Consider the following 22,058-nt stretch of genomic DNA (forward strand, 5'->3'; position numbering starts at 1 on the left):
AACCTGCCTTAGATTGACCCACTTGTTACCCTCATCGCAAATCTGCAATCTAGTACCGGGACACCTCTGTTGAAGTAGCCGTGGGCTCTACAAACTACATTTATTATTATAATTCTGGAATTCCGAATGGCCCTTGTTAGAAATAGGGTTTTCTAGTTGGCAGAGGTAGGTACATTTGACCCAAATAGGGACCCTTGCTTCTAGTCAGGGTAAGTGGATATACACTTCAGATAACCCCTGGTCACCCCCTTGGTAGCTTGGCATGAGCATGCTGGGAGATTCTGCCCGCACCACGGCATTGCATTGGAAAAACTGTTGGAAAAAGAGCGATGTGTCAACCTCCAGAGGCCCAAGACAGTCACAGGCACCTCTTGGCAGGTCAGAGCTCCCAGCAAGGAAGTTCAGGGGAGCTGGGGATGAAGTCTTTGTGTTCCTAAGACTTCAAAACAGGAGGCACGCTCTACTCAAGCCCTTGGAGACTTTCCTCAAGCAGGGGACACAGCGCACAGCAAAGTCCTTCTTCTTTCCTTGGCAGAAAACAGCAGCGGCAAGCCAACCCCAGACACAAAGCAAGGGCAGTACTTCCCCCTCAGTTTCTCCAGCTCTTCTCCTTGGCAAAGGTTCCTCTTGATTTCAGAAGTAGTCGAAAGTTCAGGGGTTTTAGGTCTAATACTTATATCCCAAAATGTCTTTGTTCACTTTGTGCAAGTGTCTCCGAGCCCAGTCCAAACCAGTTCTGTCCTCTCTGGTGCAGCTGCCCAGCAGGAGGTGGAGACAGCATTGTGCAAGGCAGACAGGCCCTATTCAGGTGCAAGGGAAGTCTTCTCCCACCACTCTAAATGCAGACCGGGCCTACTCAGGTGCTAGTGAGAACTCCTCCCCCTACTCTGAATGCAGCCCAGGTCTATTCAGCCCAGCCCTGACTCATTCAGTAAAGGCAGCACACACATCAACCCCCCCCCCCTCCCGGTGGATGTCTCAGAGAATGCACCTCCCCAGCCCCTGTCACTCCAAAAAAGACAGTCACTACACAAACAGGCAGAGGCAAACAGAATGGTTAAACAAGAAAATGCCTACTTTATAAAAGTTCCATTTTCAAACACACAATTTAAAAACCATCTTTAGTAAAAAAAAAAAAAATGATGTGTTCTTAAATTCTGAGTTCAGAGAGCCTAAACTTTATTTTTTCATCTTATCCCTATGGGAAGATATGCTTGTAAAATGTTACAAAGCATCCCCCATTCTGTCCTATGGGGCAAGATAGCCTTTCACTAGTGAAAAACAAAATTGGCAGTATTTCACTATCAGGACATGTTACAGACATCAGTACATGTCCTACCTTTCCCATACACTACACCTTGCCCATGGGGGTACCTTGAGCCTACCATAAGAGTGTCCTATATGTAATAAAAGGGAAGGTTAGGGCCTGGCAAGTGTGTGCACTTGCCAAGGTGACAGGGCAGTTAGCAAACTGCGCACAGACACTGCAGTGGCAGGCATGAGATAATTTTAGGGCTACTCATGTCGGTGGCACAATCAGTGCTGCAGGCCCATTAGTAGTATTTTATTTGATTTACCAGCCCCGGCCCACCCAGTGCACTTTACTAGGGACTGACAAGTAAATCAAAATATACCAATCAGGGAGAACCAAACATAATAGCAATTTACACAGAGAGCATATGCACTTTTGCACTGATTACCAGTGGTAAAGTGCCCAGAATCCTAAACCAACAACAACAGGTCAGGAAAAAATAGGAGGAAGAAGCAACAAGTTTGGAGATAACCCTGCAAAAATGGCCAAGTCCAATAGCCCTGTTCGAATAAGCCTACAGGACCTGCAAGTGCCTGGATGACCTATTGGGCGATTGAAGCCTTGATCACTGTGGAATTAACAGTTAGCCTTTCATAAACAAGTAAAGCAAAGCAACCAGTTTTTTTATAGCCTCTATCCAAGTATCGATGTCTTCAGGATGGTGAAACACTGACCTATTACGGACTGAGGATTTATCTTCGTATTCTTCCCGCTGCGGTTCTTCGGTCACCAAGTGGGCCCATACAGTTCAGTAGTATTATGTTTTTTTATCAATGTTACTTGGTGGGAGCCCTGCTCCTCATGGGAACAGTCCCGCTCGAACTGCAAAGCCAGGTCCTCCCTGGACCAGAAACAAGCATCCTGGGATGGATTTTGGGGTATCACCCCTCATGAGTCAGCTTGAATCCAGTGCGCAGTGAGCTCGAGACCCACCTCTGGGCATACACTTGGCCCTTTATATGGGTCCTCCCCAAGGTGGGCTTTCCAATAGTTCATTGGCTGTGCGGTGCCCTTCTAATAAATGTCATGTCACTTTCTTTACATTCATATGGTTACTTCATTAAGAACACTGTCACATTCTCAAGGAACTCACCCAGAGTTTTGCAAAGCCATCCCTTACTTCATCACCCAACTTGCCATTGCCTCCGAACACTATATACTCTTAGCAGATCTCAACTCCCACATGGAAAACCATAGCGATGCCAGCACTGACAACCTAATAGAAAGCATGAGCAACATTAGCCTAATCTAACAAATCATCAACCCAAGACACATCGTAGGGCACATGCTTGACTCCACCTTCATCTCCAAAGTGCCACTATGTCACAGCACTCACCTGGACCAACCACTCCATTGACCAGTTCACCATCACAGGGCACAATGCTACAGAAATCAAAGCCAAACCATCCAGCACACCTCAGCGTAACTTGAAAACTGTCTCAGACGAGAACTGGAACGACGTTCTCTATGTCAACTGACCGGACACAGCTCCAGACCTTAAACAGGCCATCAAGAACTTTACAGACTGGATCACCGACTATGTCACTCCAGCTGACCTGAACAAGATCAGAGAATCCGCAAAGTGTGTCAACTTGTTTACCCCAGAAATTCAGACATCTCAACGAGACTGTTGTTGGCTAGAAAGAAGATGTTGTACCAGTAAGGATGGGATCTGTGTGAAATGATTGCTGACTACTTGTATTAAAAGATCGCCGTCATCTACAGGGCCTTTAAATCTCAGCTCTCCGCCAGTGACAGCCTCGACCTCCTCACATCCACTGACTAACTCCGACCTCAGGCCGCTTCCTGGGACCTCCGCATCACACAAGACACCACCTCTATAATGAAGTCGATGCGCTTAGGGGTACCCACTAATCCATGCCCCCACCTTATCTTTAACCTCAGGAGCAAGTCGATCAGCACAGACAAAACCACTGAACAGATCCATCGCCATGGCCTCCTTCCTGGAAGAGTGGTGACACGCAGAAGTGAAATCCCTCCTGAAAAAACCTTCAACAGACCTAGAGCAGCTGAAGAATTCCCGACTGATACCTCTGCTCTCGTTCCTGGCCAAAGTCTTTGAGAGGTCGATCAAGAGGCAGCTGACCAGACACCTGGAGCACAACAACCTCCTGGACTCCTCCCAGTTCCAGCACAGACACCACCCTGATAGCAGCGATAGATGACTTCAGAGCCCTCCTGGCCCTCAGTGAGACTGCCTCCCTCATCTTCCTTGCCCTCTCAGCTGCCTTCAGCATGGTCTCCCCCCAGATCCTGATTGATAAGCTCCATCACATTGGAATCCAAGGAAATGCCCTCAAATGGATTGCCTCCTACCTCACCAGAAAAACTCAGACAATCATACTCCTGCCCTATTCCTGAATCCTGAACCCAAGGACCTCATCTGCGGCACCCCACAATCCGTTAGCCCCCCCCCCTCTTCTACACTTACATGACATCCCTAGCGAACATTGTCAGTTCTGTTAGCCCCCTTTCTTCTACACTTACATGACACCCCTAAGCCAACATTGTCAGATCGCACAGGCCTAAGGTCATCTTCTACACTGACTAGACCCAACTCACTACCTCTAGAGACAAATTACATAGGAGCACGGCCCACATCACCAACTAGATGAAGCACAACTGCCTAAAACTGGAACACGGACAAGACAGAAGTCCTCATCTTCAGTAACCACGTATCTCCTTGAAGCAACGCATGGTGGTCAGCACAACCTGGCTTCTTCCCCTCGCCTACCGACCACGAAAGTGACTCCAGCATTGTCCTGGACAACAAGCTCTCCATGAAGAAGCAAATCAACATGATCTCCGCCATCTTCTTCCTCACAATGCACGTGCACAGCAAGATCTTTAAATGGCTCCCCCCCAGACATCTGCATTCCGCCTCCCTCTTCCTTGCTTAAACTCCAAGAGTCTAAAGCATCCAGCATGGAGGCCGCTCTTACTCCCACCTGGCTGCAAAAACCTGGAATGAACTCCCCCTGCACCTGAGATCTGCCTCATCACTGAATCTGGAAAGGACTCAAGACCTAGCTGTTCAACTTATCAGCCCCTCCGGACAACAACTCCTCACCCAGCACCTTCAGAACCTCACTGATGATTTGCCGCACTTAATACCCATTGATTGATTGAGTCTGTACACTCTCATAGATTTTTCTCAGTGGGGACTTTGTGATGCGGTTTAACTCTCCCTTGCCAATAAATGCCTTGCTAAATTCAATGCGCTCTTCAGGGTTGACTTTTGATGTCGAGTTAGCTCTCCATAGAGTTTCTCTCCTGATATATTACATTTTGTTTTGTAATCAATCCCTTGTCACATTCTATTCATTAATAGGGTTTCTCCCTAGTGTGGATTTGTTTATGCTGTAGTAGCTTATTCTTCCTGAGGAAGACTTTATTAAATTCTGTACATACATTGGATTTCTTGCCATGTAGATTTTCAGATGTCGCTTCAGTTTTCCATTTATTATGAATGCTTTGTGGTTTTCAGTACATACATATGTTTTCTCCCCTGTGGGAACTTCCTGATCTTGTATTACATTTTGCTTTGTAATAAATCCCTTCTCACATTCTGTAAATTCATGTGGTTTCTCCCCAGTGTGGACGCTAATATTGCTTTAACTCTCCATTTATAATAAATACCTTGTCACATGCAGTGCAGTTGAATGGTCACCTTCCATTTGGAATAAATGCTATGTCACATTTTGTACAATGATATGGTTTATTTCATTTGTGAACATTCTGATGTATTTTTAAACGTTGCTTTGTTATAACTGCTAAGTCACATTCAGTACAGCCATATCATTTCTCACCAGTGTGGAATTTCTGATGTAGTATTTATCTTTGCCTAGTAATAAAAGTCTTGTTGCATTATGTACATTCATAGGGTTTTCTCCTACATGGACTATCTGATGTGGCATAAGATGCGACTTTCTAATAAATGCCTTCTCACATTCAGTGTAGTTGAATGGTCTCTCTCCGGTGGGGATTTTCTAATGTTGCTTCAGCTCTCCATAGGTTTAAATGCCTTGTCACATTCAGTGCATTCATATGGTTTCTACCCAGTGTGAAATCTCTGATGTTGCTTTAGCGCACCCTTTCTCATAAATGCTTTGTCACATTCAGTACATTGATATGGTTTCTCCCCAGTGTGGATTTTCTGATGTTGTGTTAGCTCTCCCTTTGTTTTAAATGCTTTGCCACATTCAGTACATTGATATGGTTTCTCCCCAGCATGGATTTTCTGATGCTGTGTTAGCTCTCCCTTTGTTATAAATGCTTTGCCACATTCAGTACATTGATATGGTTTCTCCCCAGTGTGGATTTTCTGATGTCGCATTAGCGCTCCCTGTCTCATAAAAGCTTTGTCACATTCTGTACATTGATGTGGTTTCTCCCCAGTGTGGATTTTCTGATGTCGTGTTAGATATCCCTTTATTATAAATGCTTTGCCACATTCAGTACATTGATATGGTTTCTCCCCAGTGTGGATTTTCTGATGTTGCATTAGCGTTTCCTGTCTCATAAATGCTTGGTCACATTCTGTACATTGATGTGGTTTCTCCCCAGTGTGGATTCTCTGATGTCGTGTTAGCTCTCCCTTTGTTATAAATGCTTTGCCACATTCAGTACATTGATATGGTTTCTCCCCAGTGTGGATTTTCTGATGTCGTGTTAGCTCTCCCTTTGCTATAAATGCTTTGTCACATTCAGTACATTGATATGGTTTCTCCCCAGTGTGGAACTTTTGATGGTGCTTTAGGTTGCTACTTGTTATAAATGCTTTTTCACATTCTGTACATTGATGTGGTTTCTCCCCAGCGTGGATTTTCTGATGTTGGGTTAGCTCTCCCTTTGTTATAAATGCTTTGCCACATTCAGTACATTGATATGGTTTCTCCCCAGTGTGGATTTTCTGATGTCGTGTTAGCCATCGCTTTGTTATAAATGCTTTGTCACATTCTGTACATTGATATGGTTTCTCCCGGGAGTGACTATTTTGATGTAGCGTCAGTGCTCTATTTGTTTTAAATGCTTTGTCACATTCTGTACATTGATATGGTTTCTCCCCGGAGTGGCTATTTTGATGTTGCGTCAGTGCTCCATTTGTTTTAAATGCTTTGTCACATTCAGTACATTGATATGGTTTCTCCCCGGAGTGGCTATTTTGATGTTGCTTCAGTGCTCCATTTGTTTTAAATGCTTTGTCACATTCTGTACATGGATATGGTTTCTCCACGGAGTGGCTATTTTGATGTTGCTTCAATGTTCCATTTGTTTTAAATGCTTTGTCACATTCAGTACATTGATATGGTTTCTCCCCAGTGTGGACCTTTTGATGGTGCTTTAGGTTGCTGTTTGTTTTAAGTGCTTTGTCACATTCTGTACATTTAAATGGTTTCTCCCCAATTTGGACCTTTTGATGTCGCTTCAACTGTCGATTTGTTATAAATGCTTTGCCACATTCTGTGCATGTATATGGTTTCTCCTCTACGTGGACACTCTGATGCTGCATTAGGTCTTTAATTGCAATGAAAACTTTTCCACAGTCTGTCAATCAATATGGTTCTTCTCCAGTATTATTTTCTGATGTTGCACTTGCTCTTTCTCTCCCTAATAAATGTATTGTCACTTTCTAGATATTCATACGGTTTCTCTTCTCTGTGTTCTTTCTGATCCAGGTTAGCTCTTCCTTCGTAATGAGAAGAACCTTCTCAGACTTGCTTCAGTATGTCAGTGTGTTATTTCGTCAATGTATATCAGGTGATCCCTAAGAGCCAAGTACAGACCACATTGGGCAGTTTGGGTTTTCTGCTGTAGAAAAAGACTTTTGCGAGGCATTAGCCTTCAAGGAAAGAAATTTCGAGGTGTACTATTTTTACATCACTTCCTACACAAGTGATGTTTAATGCCTTCATCTTTTTTGTTCATTACTGCATTTATTTCACCTGTTGGAAGAAAAAAAAAACACTGGGTAAGCTTAAATGGTGGGTCCATCACGAAAATCTATTGGCATTTAATTGACCACATAGACAAGTGCGCTGAATAAATTCTAGATTACACTTTCAATATAAAGATGCAATAGGCAGAGCAAGGGCATACGATCCTTCCTTGACGCCCTGCTATCGCGGAGTGTGGACTCAAGGAGTTGCCAAGACTCTAGTTGAGTCTTTTGTGTAGCACCACAGTTCTTCTGACAGCGGTTCTGTGTAAAGCCATAAGTATCAGATTTGATAGGGCCAGAGACTCAGCACTTATGTCCAAATGTGCCTTTGATGTGAGCGAAACTTCAAAGAGTGGTTTGAAGTGGACCAGTATCTCTTCCAATCACAACACTCACTCCAGACTACCAAAGAGAAATATCATTCCTTTGTATGAGGTCAGTCTACTACCATGTGAAGGTTAAGTGTGGGCCTCTTCCTTCCATCTGCCCAGAAAGACCCATCGGGATGCAGATAAGTGCTAAATCACAACCAACCATTGCAGTGTCTGTAGCTCTATAGAAGGAATACACAAAGGGTCGCTCACCTAGCCCAGACATGTATTAGAGACAGGCTGTAAGGCACAACAAGCGGTACAAGCAGAGAAAGTTCCACTTTCTAAAAGTAGCTTTTCTAAAATAGTAATGTTAAATCAGACTTTATCAGTAAAGAAGATTTATCATTACCCTTGCAAAGATATGAAACATGAAAAGGCTACTCCTTTCCAATCAGAAATTACAGCTTAAAGGTATTCTAAGGAATTCCCAGTTCTAGCCAATGAGAGGAGTAGGCCTTACAGCAGTGAAAAAGTAATTTAGCTGTTTGTCACTACCAGAACATGTAAAACATAGAAGTATATGTTCTGCCTTTTACTCACATAGCGTCCTGCCCTTTGGGTTACCAAGGGCCTTCATTAGGGGCGACTTATATGTAATAAAAGGGGAGTTTTAGGCTTGGCAAGTAGCTTTAAATGCCAAGTCGATGTGGCAGTAAACTTCACACACAGTGCACTGCAGTGGCAGGCCTGAGAGATGGTTTCAGGCTGCATATGTGGGTTGCACGGTCAGTGCTGCAGCCCACTAGTAGCAAATAATTTGCAGGCCCTGGGCACATGTAGTGCACTTTACTAGGGACTTCTAAGCAAATTAAATATGCCAACCGAGTATGAGCCCATGTTACCATGTTTAGGGGAGAGAGCACAAACCATTCAGCACTAATTAGCAGTAGTAGCGGGAGCAGAGTCCTAAAGCCAGCCAAAACAAGCACAGAAAATGAAGGGAGGCAGCTAAAAAGTTGGGCAAAAACCACCCTAAGGCTGTCAGGTCTAACAAAGCCTTTTCCAGTGAATGGACCACACAACAAAGAGCACCACAATAACGGCGGGAAATATAATCAATTGTTGCAAGGGAGTCCTTTATACTATCAGAAAGCCCGTGATAAGACCCGGACAATAATCTGAGCATCTTTCACATAGTGTAACTCCAGAGATCAGAGGCTCTGGCCAGATCTACACAAGGAACAGGAGGTTTACAACCATAATAAACACACATTGGCAAAGTCAAGAAGTCTCACCTTTTAGACATATAGGCGTTCCCAATGCTTCACAACATCAAGAAAGAACAAGCATAGGTCTCAAATTTTTTAGAGTTGGAGCTATTAGTGTAAATATAAATATTTTTGACCTATGCGTTCAGTAGTGGATGAATGTGATGGCAATTGTGTGTTTTACAATTAATTTATATGCAAGGGCATCGATTGTGTTTCTGGTGTATGGGGATTACTGGGATACAGTTTAAAGCAATCCTGGATTTGTTTTAGCAAATGAATACTATGCAGTTATTAAGGACACATCGAGAATGCTTTATTACAAATAAGGGAAATGCAGAGTATGGACATATTGGACCCAAGAGAATAAGAGTCACCTGATTATTTTATTTGTGGATATTTAATAACGTTAAGCAGTATGATGCTGCAAATTTTTCCTGGTTTTTAACACCCTGTTGGGTGGCTGCTATGAATCTGGTGCGATTATACCTAGGGGACCACAACGAGCAGAATAAAGAGAAAATTCCAGGTTGTAACTAGTAGGTTTGTGAACAGACTAATAAAACATAGCAGGAGGTTGTAATGATAGGATGAGCATGGAGACAGACTGGGGAAGCACTGGCTGCATGGGGTGCAGAGACACGATGAGCAGGGCTACAGTGAGACAATGTGAACTGAAGCAGACACAGGAATTACAGGTTATGAAGGCAGCGATACATAAACCAAAGGGGGTGCATTTGGGGGGTAGACACACATTGGAGCACGGGGTATCAACCAGGCATAAGGTAAGAATAGGAGGATGAACACCTGTCAAGGTACAGAGACTGGGGGTGCATGCAATGGACACACAATGGAAGCTAAGATGACTGGTGAGAGCTAGCATATTGCAGAGAGGCAGGGATACAGTGAGCATATACAGCTGCGGAAAAACCGAAGTGATGTATCTCTGCGTGAACCCATTAGGAGGTAGAAAAGAAGTGTCCTGAATTTTTACTCTCATCGTCCTAAATTTACACCAATGGCAGTTGGTCACGATAGGGGTGCATAGAGCACCTTGATGGGCCTTGGAGAGGCGGCAAAGGCTAGTGCCTGAGAGGAGGGAAAGGCAAGCAAAGCAGAGTGCTTTAGGTGAAGGAGACAAAGAAAGTGCTCAGGGGAGAAGGGGCAGTGGGGATTGCTTCAAAGGAAGGACATTGTAAAAGAAAAACCCAGTGCTGGTGAATCGCATTCTCTATGACATGGAGTCATCATGTAAACCTACCTGGTCAGTAAAGCCTTTGAGGGTGGAGCCATGTCAGGTTTTCACAATATCCACCAGAATCTTATTTATATGCTGTAATGAAAATGGGAACCAGAATGGGTGTGTAGTCTGGCCCTCATCAAACTGCGTTGGGTGACCCTAATTTATAAACAATTAGAAAGCATTATCACTATGCTTCCACAAGAAGAGCAGGCATCTTTTTGATGCTAATATTCATATCCAAAATTAAACACACTTTTATTTTTTTTAAATGCTCTAGCTAGGAAGGCATGTGTTATTGATATGTATTGAATGACTAGACTATTGTCTTATTAATAATACCAGCATTTTGAGAAGGCAAGCTCCCTGCCAAGAGTGCTAGTTATTCCTTCCTCCTGAAGTGTCACACATGGCTCGCCACTAATAGAAAAGTACCCGACTCCTGGAACTGGAAGGGATTTGGCATATGACAACTCTACAGAGGGTTAAGTTTACAAATTTGAGTTTTTAACAAACCAGTGAGGAATAAGAGCCCACTTCAGAGAATGAAGCATACTACAGAGGTCAAAAGGTTCGAACGCCAGTGAGGCTGACTAAAACCCTCGTTTCAAAGGTCGTGCAAATTTGGTAGTGATACTACTGCACCAAAAGTAAAGTGATACTTCAGGGTGCAGTATTTATTGGATGTGATATTAGGATGTATGAATGGGATAACCTATAAATAGCACACGTTTACCACGATTCAGAATTAATCAGTCTCGGAGCGCAGGCAACGTGTCCATTCAAAGTCTAAAATAGGAATTCAACTGCTTGAGAATAACACTTATTTTACAAACCATAATTATATTCTATGCACATTATACTATATAGATATGTGAGTAAACTCAGCATCTGTTTTCTTTTAGCTAACCAAAATTCACATTAGCCAAATCCACAGAAGTCCGTGCCGTAAAATAAAGATTTCATGAGAATTGTTAGGCTTGTGGGAGATATTTTATTTTAATCTTTAGCACCAAAACGCAACTTTTTGGAAAGCACTGGGGTAGTTAAATGTAATTATTAAAAGGAGCATAAAAGCCCCACGATAGACTTATTTAGAGGGTGTGGGATGGAGGCAAATAGTTTGGACTGACGGTTTAAAGGGGGAGTTTAGGTATTTGTCGAGGAGTAGCAGTTTCAGTTTCTTCTTCAAGTGAAGGAATGATTGATTGTCCCGTAAATCTTAAGGTTGTAAGTTCCAAATACTTGGCGTGTTTCCGGAGAAACATTATGTGCAAGATTTCTCTATCTTAAATTTTGGTGGAATCAGGAGTAGACTGTTAGAGTTTTGGAAGGGTCTCTTTTGCTGATTTATGTGGGAGGTAGATTAGGTTTTCAGTGTCCAGCGCTTTGTGGGTTAGTGTAACAAGGGGAAGCCGACTGAGGAGAGTCCCATCAGGACACCAAAGGTGATCGACACCCTTTCCCCTCTTATCTTTCACCAGCAAACGGAGTGGAACCATTCGGGGGCACAGTTCCCCTTCACGGCTGAGGAAAACGGACGCCGTTCCTTTAAGTGGGAAGATCTATCGCAGAGCCCCGCCCCCAGCAGTGACGACGAGGAGGGTTGGACTGAAATACCAGGAAGGACGCTATCGAGGGTGTGTGCTTACACTGGAGGACGAGAGCGAGACGGAGGAGCGGAGGAAGCGGAAGCGGTACAGGAGGGAGGACCGAGAGAGGAAGGGAAGCGGACGGACGGAATCCCGAGGGGGAGCTGCCTACGAGCCACGAGACCAACGATATCGTGAGCCGTCCAGCCACGTTCCCGGATGAGCGTGGCTCTTGCAGGTACGCGAGCGTTTCACGGGCTGGGTGGGAAAGAGAGGGCGTCTATAGACGCATAAGGGAACGTCTGGGTATTTACTTTTGTTGCGCTGCTGATGTCCCGGTAACACCCCGCCCGAGCACCAAACCACACGGTTGTTGTTGTGTTGTGCACAAGAGTGGTCCCTCACACCCTTCCCTCACCATCTCACGTTAAAAATAGACAACTCATACCTGGATCCCTTTCTGTTTCTGTTCCCGGGCCCATCTGCACTACGCCGCCACCCGCGGACCGAGGCAAGCCGAACTGGACCGAAGACAAGGAAGAAGGAACACGGCGGGAAGAAGGGGCTCTCGAGAGACTACTTCAGAGACACCGTTACCCTATTACCGACCTACCCCCATATGTAAACGTGGACACCGAGCAATAAAAATACTTGAAACCCCAAGTCGCTCTCCAGTGTTACCTTCCAGCCCACAAGTGGTGAAGAATGCGGGCATACTAGACACCATCTGCATTCATACGATGGACTCGCTAATTCAACACCTGGTGAAGGGCCAGGATCAACTGGGTTGGGTGGTAGAACAGCAACTGACATCTGCTCAAGCCGATAGGGATACCTTCAAAAACACTGTGACCGCCCAATTGGAGGGACTGCATGAGATGTTAAGGACACAGGGGATCCCTACACCACAAGAACCACGATCCTCTACTCCGGGGCCTTCCGGAATCTCCCTCCAGAAATACACGGGAGGGGAAGTCCCTGATGCGTTTCTGCTCAATTTTGAGCGTGTGGCCCGGGCTTGTGGTTGGCCCATAGAGAAATGGCCGTTCTTTTTAGCCCCTTTGCTCACAGGGGAAGCCCAAGCGGTTTATCAGGTGGCCAATCCGGGCGGAACTACTCCCTATGTAGAGATCAAGACAGTGATCCTTGACCACCTCGGATTGGACGCCGAAGCATATAGGGTACGATTTCGTAAAGAACGAGGCACACCCGGAGAAAATCAGAAAACGCTGTTCTTCTGGCTGAAGATGGCCGTGGATAAATGGCTGACCCCGTCCAACAGTACTTAAGAAGAAATAATGTACAGGATATATTTAGAACAGTTTCTGGAGGCCTTACCCTACAACACCCAAAAATGGTTACGCCAACACCTCCGTCTCACCACCGAACAAGCCATGGATATGGCTGCCACCTATGCTCGTGCCCAGCCTAAACAACCGGCATGGGAACCAGAGAAGTCAAGCCGCCCCGTAGGGAACAGATACGACAGAAAAAGCCGGCTGGAACCCTCAAGGACGCCCTCCCCGAAACCAGTAGTGCCATCGTTCCGAGGTCCCCAGTGCTTCGAGTGCGGAGCCTGGGGGCACATCGCCCGACTGTGCCCCCAACGGAAAACTTCAGAAGAACCTATGGAGGTCGGTTACGTCCCCAAATCCATTCTTTACACAGCCGAGTTGGGGAGTGCATTCGATGTAAGTGTACGGGTGAATGGGAAAGACATAAAGGCCCTACTAGACTCAGGTTGCCGACAGTCCGTTATACAGGGGGATACGTAAGGCCTAACCAGATCCTCCCCGACACCACGGTGCACGTCAGATGTGTACACGGAGATGTCAAACCATATCCAGTTGCCATCATACCCCTGGGCCTGCCCGAAGGAGTACAGTGCTCCGTCAGGGTGGGAGTGTAGGATTCCCTACCAGAAGAAATTATACTGGGAACAGATAACCCCAAGTTTAGACCTGTTCACTAGTACTCTGCAACAACAGACGACATCAGGAAGCTTGGGACTAGCCCCAGGCTCCCCACTCCCTACCCTGACAACCCCCGAGCCCTGTGTAACATAACATAGGAACGCTACACAAGCGCCAGTAACATAACATGGGCACGCTACACAAGTGCCAGTAACATATCGTGGGCACACAAGCGCCAGTAACATATCATGGGCACGCTACACAAGCACCAGTAACAGGGGCACGCTACACAAGCGCCAGTAACCTAACATGGGCGCACTACACAAGCGCCAGTAACACTACACAAGCGCCAGTAACATAACATGGGAGCGCTACACAAGTTCCAGTAACATAACATGGGCACGCTACACAAGCGCTAGTAACGGACATGGGCACACTACACAAGCACCAGTAACATAACATGGGTACACTACACAAGCACCAGTAACATAACATGGGTACACTACACAAGCATCAGTAACATAACATGGGTACACTACGCAAGCGCTAGTAACGGGACATGGGCACACTACGCAAGCGCTAGTAACGGGACATGGGCACACTACGCAAGCGCCAGTAACGGGACAAGAGAACACTACACAAGCGCCAGTAACATAACATGGGCACGCTACACAAGTGCCTGTAACATAACATGGGCACGCCACACAAGCGCCAGTAACATAACATGGGCACACTACACAAGCGCCAGTAACATAAGTTACACTACACAAGCGCTAATAATATACCATGAGCATGCTACACAGGCGCCAGTAACATGGGCACACTACACAAGCGCCAGTAACATAACATGAACACGCTACACAAGCACCAGTAACATAACATGGGCACACTACACAAGCAACAGTAACATTACATAGGCACACTACACAAGCACCATTAACATGACATGGGCACACTACACAAGCACCAGTAACATGACATGGGTACACTACACAAGCACCAGTAACATAACATGGGCACACTACACCAGTAACATAACATGGGCACACTACACAAGCACCAGTAACATAACATGGGTACACTACACAAGCGCTAGTAACGGGACATGGGCACACTACACAAGCGCTAGTAACGGGACATGGGCACACTACACAAGCGCCAGTAACGGGACATGGGCACATTACACAAGCGCCAGTAACGGGACATGGGCACACTACACAAGCGCCAGTAACGGGACATGGGCACACTACACAAGCGCCAGTAACATAACATGGGTACACTACACAAGCGCTAGTAACGGGACAAGAGCACACTACACAAGTGCCAGTAACATAACATAGGCACGCCGCACAAGCGCCAGTAACGGGACATGGGCACACAAGCGCCAGTAACAACATGGGTACACTACACAAGCGCTAGTAACGGGACAAGAGCACACTACACAAGCGCCAGTAACGGGACAAGAGAACACTACACAAGCGCCAGTAACATAACATGGGCACACTACACAAGCGCTAGTAACGGGACAAGAGCACACTACACAAGCGCCAGTAACATAACATGGGCACGCTACACAAGCGCCAGTAACATAACATGGGCACGCTACACAAGCACCAGTAACATGGGCACGCTACACAAGCACCAGTAACCTAACATGGGCACGCTACACAAGCGCCAGTAACCTAACATGGGCGCACTACACAAGCGCCAGTAACCTAACATGGGCGCACTACACAAGCGCCAGTAACACTACACAAGCGCCAGTAACATAACATGGGAGCGCTACACAAGTTCCAGTAACATAACATGGGCACGCTACATAAGCGCTAGTAACGGACATGGGCACACTACACAAGCACCAGTAACATAACATGGGTACACTACACAAGCACCAGTAACATAACATGGGTACACTACGCAAGCGCTAGTAACGGGACATGGGCACACTACGCAAGCGCTAGTAACGGGACAAGAGAACACTACACAAGCGCCAGTAACATAACATGGGCACGCTACACAAGTGCCAGTAACATAACATGGACACGCTACACAAGTGCCAGTAACATAACATGGGCACGTCACACAAGCGCCAGTAACATAACATGGGCACACTACACAAGCGCCAGTAACATAACATGGGCGCGCTACACAAGCCGTAACATAACATGGGCACGCTACACAAGCACCAGTAACATGGGCACGCTACACAAGCACCAGTAACCTAACATGGGCACGCTACACAAGCGCCAGTAACCTAACATGGGCGCACTACACAAGCGCCAGTAACACTACACAAGCGCCAGTAACATAACATGGGAGCGCTACACAAGTTCCAGTAACATAACATGGGCACGCTACACAAGCGCTAGTAACGGACATGGGCACACTACACAAGCACCAGTAACATAACATGGGTACACTACACAAGCACCAGTAACATAACATGGGTACACTACACAAGCACCAGTAACATAACATGGGTACACTACACAAGCACCAGTAACATAACATGGGTACACTACGCAAGCGCTAGTAACGGGACATGGGCACACTACGCAAGCGCTAGTAACGGGACATGGGCACACTACGCAAGCGCCAGTAACGGGACAAGAGAACACTACACAAGCGCCAGTAACATAACATGGGCACGCTACACAAGTGCCAGTAACATAACATGGGCACGCCACACAAGCGCCAGTAACATAACATGGGCACACTACACAAGCGCCAGTAACATAACAGTTACACTACACAAGCGCTAATAATATACCATGAGCATGCTACACAGGCGCCAGTAACATGGGCACACTACACAAGCGCCAGTAACATAACATGAACACGCTACACAAGCACCAGTAACATAACATGGGCACACTACACAAGCACCAGTAACATCACATAGGCACACTACACAAGCACCATTAACATGACATGGGCGCGCTACACAAGCGCCAGTAACATAACATGGGCGCGCTACACAAGCGCCAGTAACATAACATGGACACGCTACACAAGTGCCAGTAACATAACATGGGCACGCCACACAAGCGCCAGTAACATAACATGGGCACACTACACAAGCGCCAGTAACATAACAGTTACACTACACAAGCGCTGATAATATACCATGAGCATGCTACACAGGCGCCAGTAACATGGGCACACTACACAAGCGCCAGTAACATAACATGAACACGCTACACAAGCACCAGTAACATAACATGGGCACACTACACAAGCACCAGTAACATCACATAGGCACACTACACAAGCACCATTAACATGACATGGGCACACTACACAAGCACCAGTAACATGACATGGGTACACTACACAAGCACCAGTAACATAACATGGGCACACTACACAAGCACCAGTAACATAACATGGGTACACTACACAAGCGCTAGTAACGGGACATGGGCACACTACACAAGCGCCAGTAACGGGACATGGGCACACTACACAAGCGCCAGTAACGGGACATGGGCACACTACACAAGCGCCAGTAACGGGACATGGGCACACTACACAAGCTCCAGTAACGGGACATGGGTACACTACACAAGCGCTAGTAACGGGACAAGAGCACACTACACAAGTGCCAGTAACATAACATAGGCACGCCGCACAAGCGCCAGTAACGGGACATGGGCACACAAGCGCCAGTAACATAACATGGGCACACTACACAAGCGCTAGTAACGGGACAAGAGCACACTACACAAGCACCAGTAGGAGGAGTGTGGCTCAATGGTTAGAGCGGCAGACCCTGAAGCAGAGTTCTGGCCCGGGACCAGGGTTCGATTCCTGCCTCGGAGGGGCTCGGGCTCAATTTCCTCGGACCTGTCTATTCTCGCCTCGGTGCCTATTCTAATCACGGGCCCCACGCTGCAACTCTGGGCAATAGCTTGCTTAGCCTCCACACCGGCCCCAACAGCGCTAAGGATGCCTGGCTTCACCCTGGGGGTGCCCAGGAGTGGACACTTCACAGGGAAAGCCAGGAGGGGTTCCACAGCGGTATGAGTATCAGCGCCAGGAAACCGTAAAGGCGACACCGCAAGGTGGCCGTCTGGTGACAGTGCGCTCTATAAGTACCTTGACATTTACATTTTACATTCACTACACAAGCACCAGTAACATAACATGGGCACACTACACAAGCACCAGTAACATAACATGGGCGCGCTACACAAGCGCCAGTAACATAACATGGGCACGCTACACAAGCGCCAGTAACATAACATGGGCACGCTACACAAGCGCCAGTAACATAACATGGGCGCGCTACACAAGCCGTAACATAACATGGGCACGCTACACAAGCGCCAGTAACATAACATGGGCACACTACACAAGCGCCAGTAACATAACATGGGCGCGCTACACAAGCGCCAGTAACATAACATGGGCACGCTACACAAGCGCCAATAACATAACATGGGCGCGCTACACAAGCCGTAACATAACATGGGCACGCTACACAAGCGCCAGTAACATGACATGGGCACACTACACAAGCGCCAGTAACATACCATGAGCACGCTACACAAGCGCCAGTAACATAACATGAGCACACTACACAAGCGCCAGCAACATAACATGGGCGCGCTACACAAGCCGTAACATAACATGGGCACGCCGCAGAAGCACCAGTAACATGGGCACACAAGCGCCAGTAACATAACATGGGCACGCCGCACAAGGGCCAGTAACATGAGACGGGCACGCTACACAAGCGCCATAACATAACATGGGCACAATACACAAGCACCAGTAACATGACATGAGCTTACTACACAAGCGCCATAACATAACATGGGTACGCCGCACAAGCACCAGTAACATAACATGGGCACGCCGCACCAGCACCAGTAACATAACATTGGCACGCCGCACAAGCACCAGTAACACAACATGGGCGCGCCGCACAAGCACCAGTAACATAACATGGGCGCGCCACACAAGCGCCAGTAACATAACATGGGCACGCTACACAAGCGCCAGTAACATAACATGGGCACGCTACACAAGCGCCAGTAACATCACATAGGCACACTACACAAGCACCAGTAACATGACATGGGCTTACTACACAAGCACCATAACATAACATGGGCACGCTACACAAGCGCCAGTAACATGACATGGGCACGCCGCACAAGCGCCAGTAACATGACATGAGCACGCTACACAAGCGCCAGTAACATAACATGGGCACGCCGCACAAGCACCAGTAACATAACATGGGCACGCCGCACAAACACCAGTAACATAACATGGGCACGCCGCACAAGCACCAGTAACATAACATGGGCACACTACACAAGCACCAGTAACATGACATGGGCTTACTACACAAGCACCATAACATAACATGGGCACACTACACAAGCACCAGTAACATAACATGGGTACACTACACAAGCACCAGTAACATAACATGGGTACACTACACAAGCGCTAGTAACGGGACATGGGCACACTACGCAAGCGCTAGTAACGGGACATGGGCACACTACACAAGCGCCAGTAATGGGACAAGAGAACACTACACAAGCGCCAGTAACATAACATAGGCACGCTACACAAGCGCCAGTAACATAACATGGGCACGCCACACAAGCGCCAGTAACATAACATAGGCACGCCACACAAGCGCCAGTAACATGACATGGGCACGCTACACAAGCGCCAGTAACATGACATGGGCACGCTACACAAGCGCCAGTAACATAACATGGGCACAGTACACAAGCGCCAGTAACACGACCTGGGCAGAGATGCACAATCTGCTTGAATCTCGCAATCTATGAAGTCTGGCAGCGAAGTTTGCAAAGATCAATCCACGAGGAAAGGAAGGGACCGGGTCGGTCAGGGGATGAGGTATCGGTTTATATTTTAGCTGCCATAGGAAATGTTGCTGAAAGAGCAATAGACCGCTAACGGGATAAACAGCAAACATGGCAATAAGGTAGAACTTTATTCAGAAAACTTGAAGGGGGGATAAAATATTCAGATGTTTATAACTTAAGCATAATTTCTTGAATTTGCATCACATGTGGCTGCAGTCAGCACGTGACCCCCTAGTGCCGGGATTTCAGGTTTTATGCAGATCCAACGTGTGTGTGTGTGTGGTGGGGGTGAGGGAAAGAGCCATAACTCACCTTTCAGCTGTGATATACGTGGGAACAAGCGGTAAAGGGGATTATTAGCCCTACACCAGATGCTCCCCAAGAAGATCAGCAGAACACTCATGTGCAGCGCTCACAGGACTGCCATGAAGTTTGATTTCTGATTGCCTGGACTCAGCTGCTGGTTTTATATTCAATGAATGTCTCTCTTCATTCAGGGGAGTCATTACAAGACAAAGGCAGAACTAGCCACACGTGTTTTGAGAACGTGTTTCCTGTATGCACCGAGCGGAATATGTTAGTTGCAGCCACTGATGAGCGGTGGGGAGGGTGGGGGGGGCATAATTTATGAGGAAAAGGGTCAAAGGGCGCAGGGATACCGCTCATCTCTCAACAATGGTCACAGGACACTCCATGTCCATCCGATTTAAAATGAGTTAAACCAGGATTTAAGAGGTTACAGTTGTTCAAGGTAAACCACAGGCACAATGAAGGTGCCCTGGGCTGGGGGGTGTTAGGGCATGGGAAGGTGCAGTTTGAACCAGTAAGCACTGTCTGCTGCCCTTGGGGGCAGTAAACTGGGTCCTGTACTGTGGTAATATGGGATGTGCCCTCTGTACTCCTGTAATGTGTGACTACATCAATGAGCGCAGCTGCTCCAAATAACGGTATAGAAAGACCCATTTTCTCTGCTATAGAAAATATATAGTACATGTTCACATACATACTTTGAGCTTGGATGATTTTATTGCACAGCAAAGTGGTATTTAAAAATAAACACTTCACAGGAACTCATGGGGCTTTCATCGCAATGACCGTTCCGCATAATTCTGGTGAGATTTCCTGTTTACTCAACACTCCGTTAATCAAAACCTTAAAACTCTAGTCTCAATCAGCACCACTTGCGGGAAACAGATTGAAGAATTTCTCTCTTCTAAATAAGGGGTGGGAACTTAACGAAGGAAACTTGGTCTAAAATTATTCGTTCTAGCAATAACATTTAGTATTTATTCTTTATTATAGATAAACAAGACAGACAGTCTATGATTTCACTTACAAATTTCAATGAACAAGTTGTCACTGGGGGTGGGGAGGGGAGCTTACTTAAAGTAAACATTCTCAAAATAAACTTGACTTAACTCAAAAGGTCACAAAGAGATGCCTCCAATATTAACAAACATTTGCAATGCAATAGGTCTCACATTTACGCGAGTTTGAGCTATTGGCATTGTCAATGAGAATGAGAGCACCGGAGGCCCCGGCACCAGAGCTCAGCAGTGAGAGCACCGTAGACCCGGGCACCAGAGCTCGGCAGTGAGAGGCACCAGAGCTCAGCAGTGAGAGCACCGGAGGCCCCGGCAGCAGAGCTCAGCAGTGAGAGCACCGGAGGCCCGGGCACCAGAGCTCAGCAGTGAGAGCACCAGAGGCCCCGGCACCAGAGCTCAGCAGTGAGAGCACCAGAGGCCCCGGCACCAGAGCTCAGCAGTGAGAGCACCGGAGGCCCGGGCACCAGAGTTCGGCAGTGAAAGGCACCAGAGCTCAGCAGTGAGAGCACCGGAGGCCCCGGCACCAGAGCTCAGCAGTGAGAGCACCGGAGGCCCCGGCACCAGAGCTCAGCAGTGAGAGCACCAGAGGCCCCGGCACCAGAGCTCAGCAGTGAGAGCACCAGAGGCCCCGGCACCAGAGCTCAGCAGTGAGAGCACCGGAGGCCCGGGCACCAGAGCTCAGCAGTGAGAGCACCGGAGGCCCGGGCACCAGAGTTCGGCAGTGAAAGGCACCAGAGCTCAGCAGTGAGAGCACCGGAGGCCCCGGCACCAGAGCTCAGCAGTGAGAGCACCGGAGGCCCCGGCACCAGAGCTCAGCAGTGAGAGGCACCGGAGGCCCGGGCACCAGAGCTCAGCAGTGAGAGCACCGGAGGCCCCGGCACCAGAGCTCAGCAGTGAGAGCACCGGAGGCCCCGGCACCAGAGCTCAGCAGTGAGAGCACCAGAGGCCCCGGCACCAGAGCTCAGCAGTGAGAGCACCGGAGGCCCCGGCACCAGAGCTCAGCAGTGAGAGCACCGGAGGCCCGGGCACCAGAGTTCGGCAGTGAAAGGCACCAGAGCTCAGCAGTGAGAGCACCGGAGGCCCCGGCACCAGAGCTCAGCAGTGAGAGGCACCAGAGCTCAGCAGTGAGAGCACCGGAGGCCCCGGCACCAGAGCTCAGCAGTGAGAGCACCGGAGGCCCGGGCACCAGAGTTCGGCAGTGAAAGGCACCAGAGCTCAGCAGTGAGAGCACCGGAGGCCCCGGCACCAGAGCTCAGCAGTGAGAGGCACCAGAGCTC

At 47.5% G+C, this 22,058-nt stretch overlaps 1 protein-coding gene across 1 annotated transcript in view; it reads right to left on the minus strand.

Annotated features, from left to right (window-relative positions):
- Positions 1-4,771: 4,771 nt before the first annotated feature.
- The window catches only part of LOC146822468 (uncharacterized), a 32,766-nt gene continuing 15,479 nt past the window's right edge, over positions 4,772-22,058 (minus strand). Inside the window, exon 2 of the mRNA XM_085613584.1 lies at positions 4,772-7,278. Coding sequence (XP_085469710.1) covers positions 5,388-6,845 — 1,458 coding nt within the window. The 5' untranslated portion in view covers positions 6,846-7,278 and the 3' untranslated portion in view covers positions 4,772-5,387. The remainder of the gene's footprint in view (positions 7,279-22,058) is intronic.

The sequence above is a fragment of the Triturus cristatus genome, chromosome 6, assembly GCF_964204655.1.
Source record: "Triturus cristatus chromosome 6, aTriCri1.1, whole genome shotgun sequence".
NCBI lineage: Eukaryota > Metazoa > Chordata > Amphibia > Caudata > Salamandridae > Triturus > Triturus cristatus.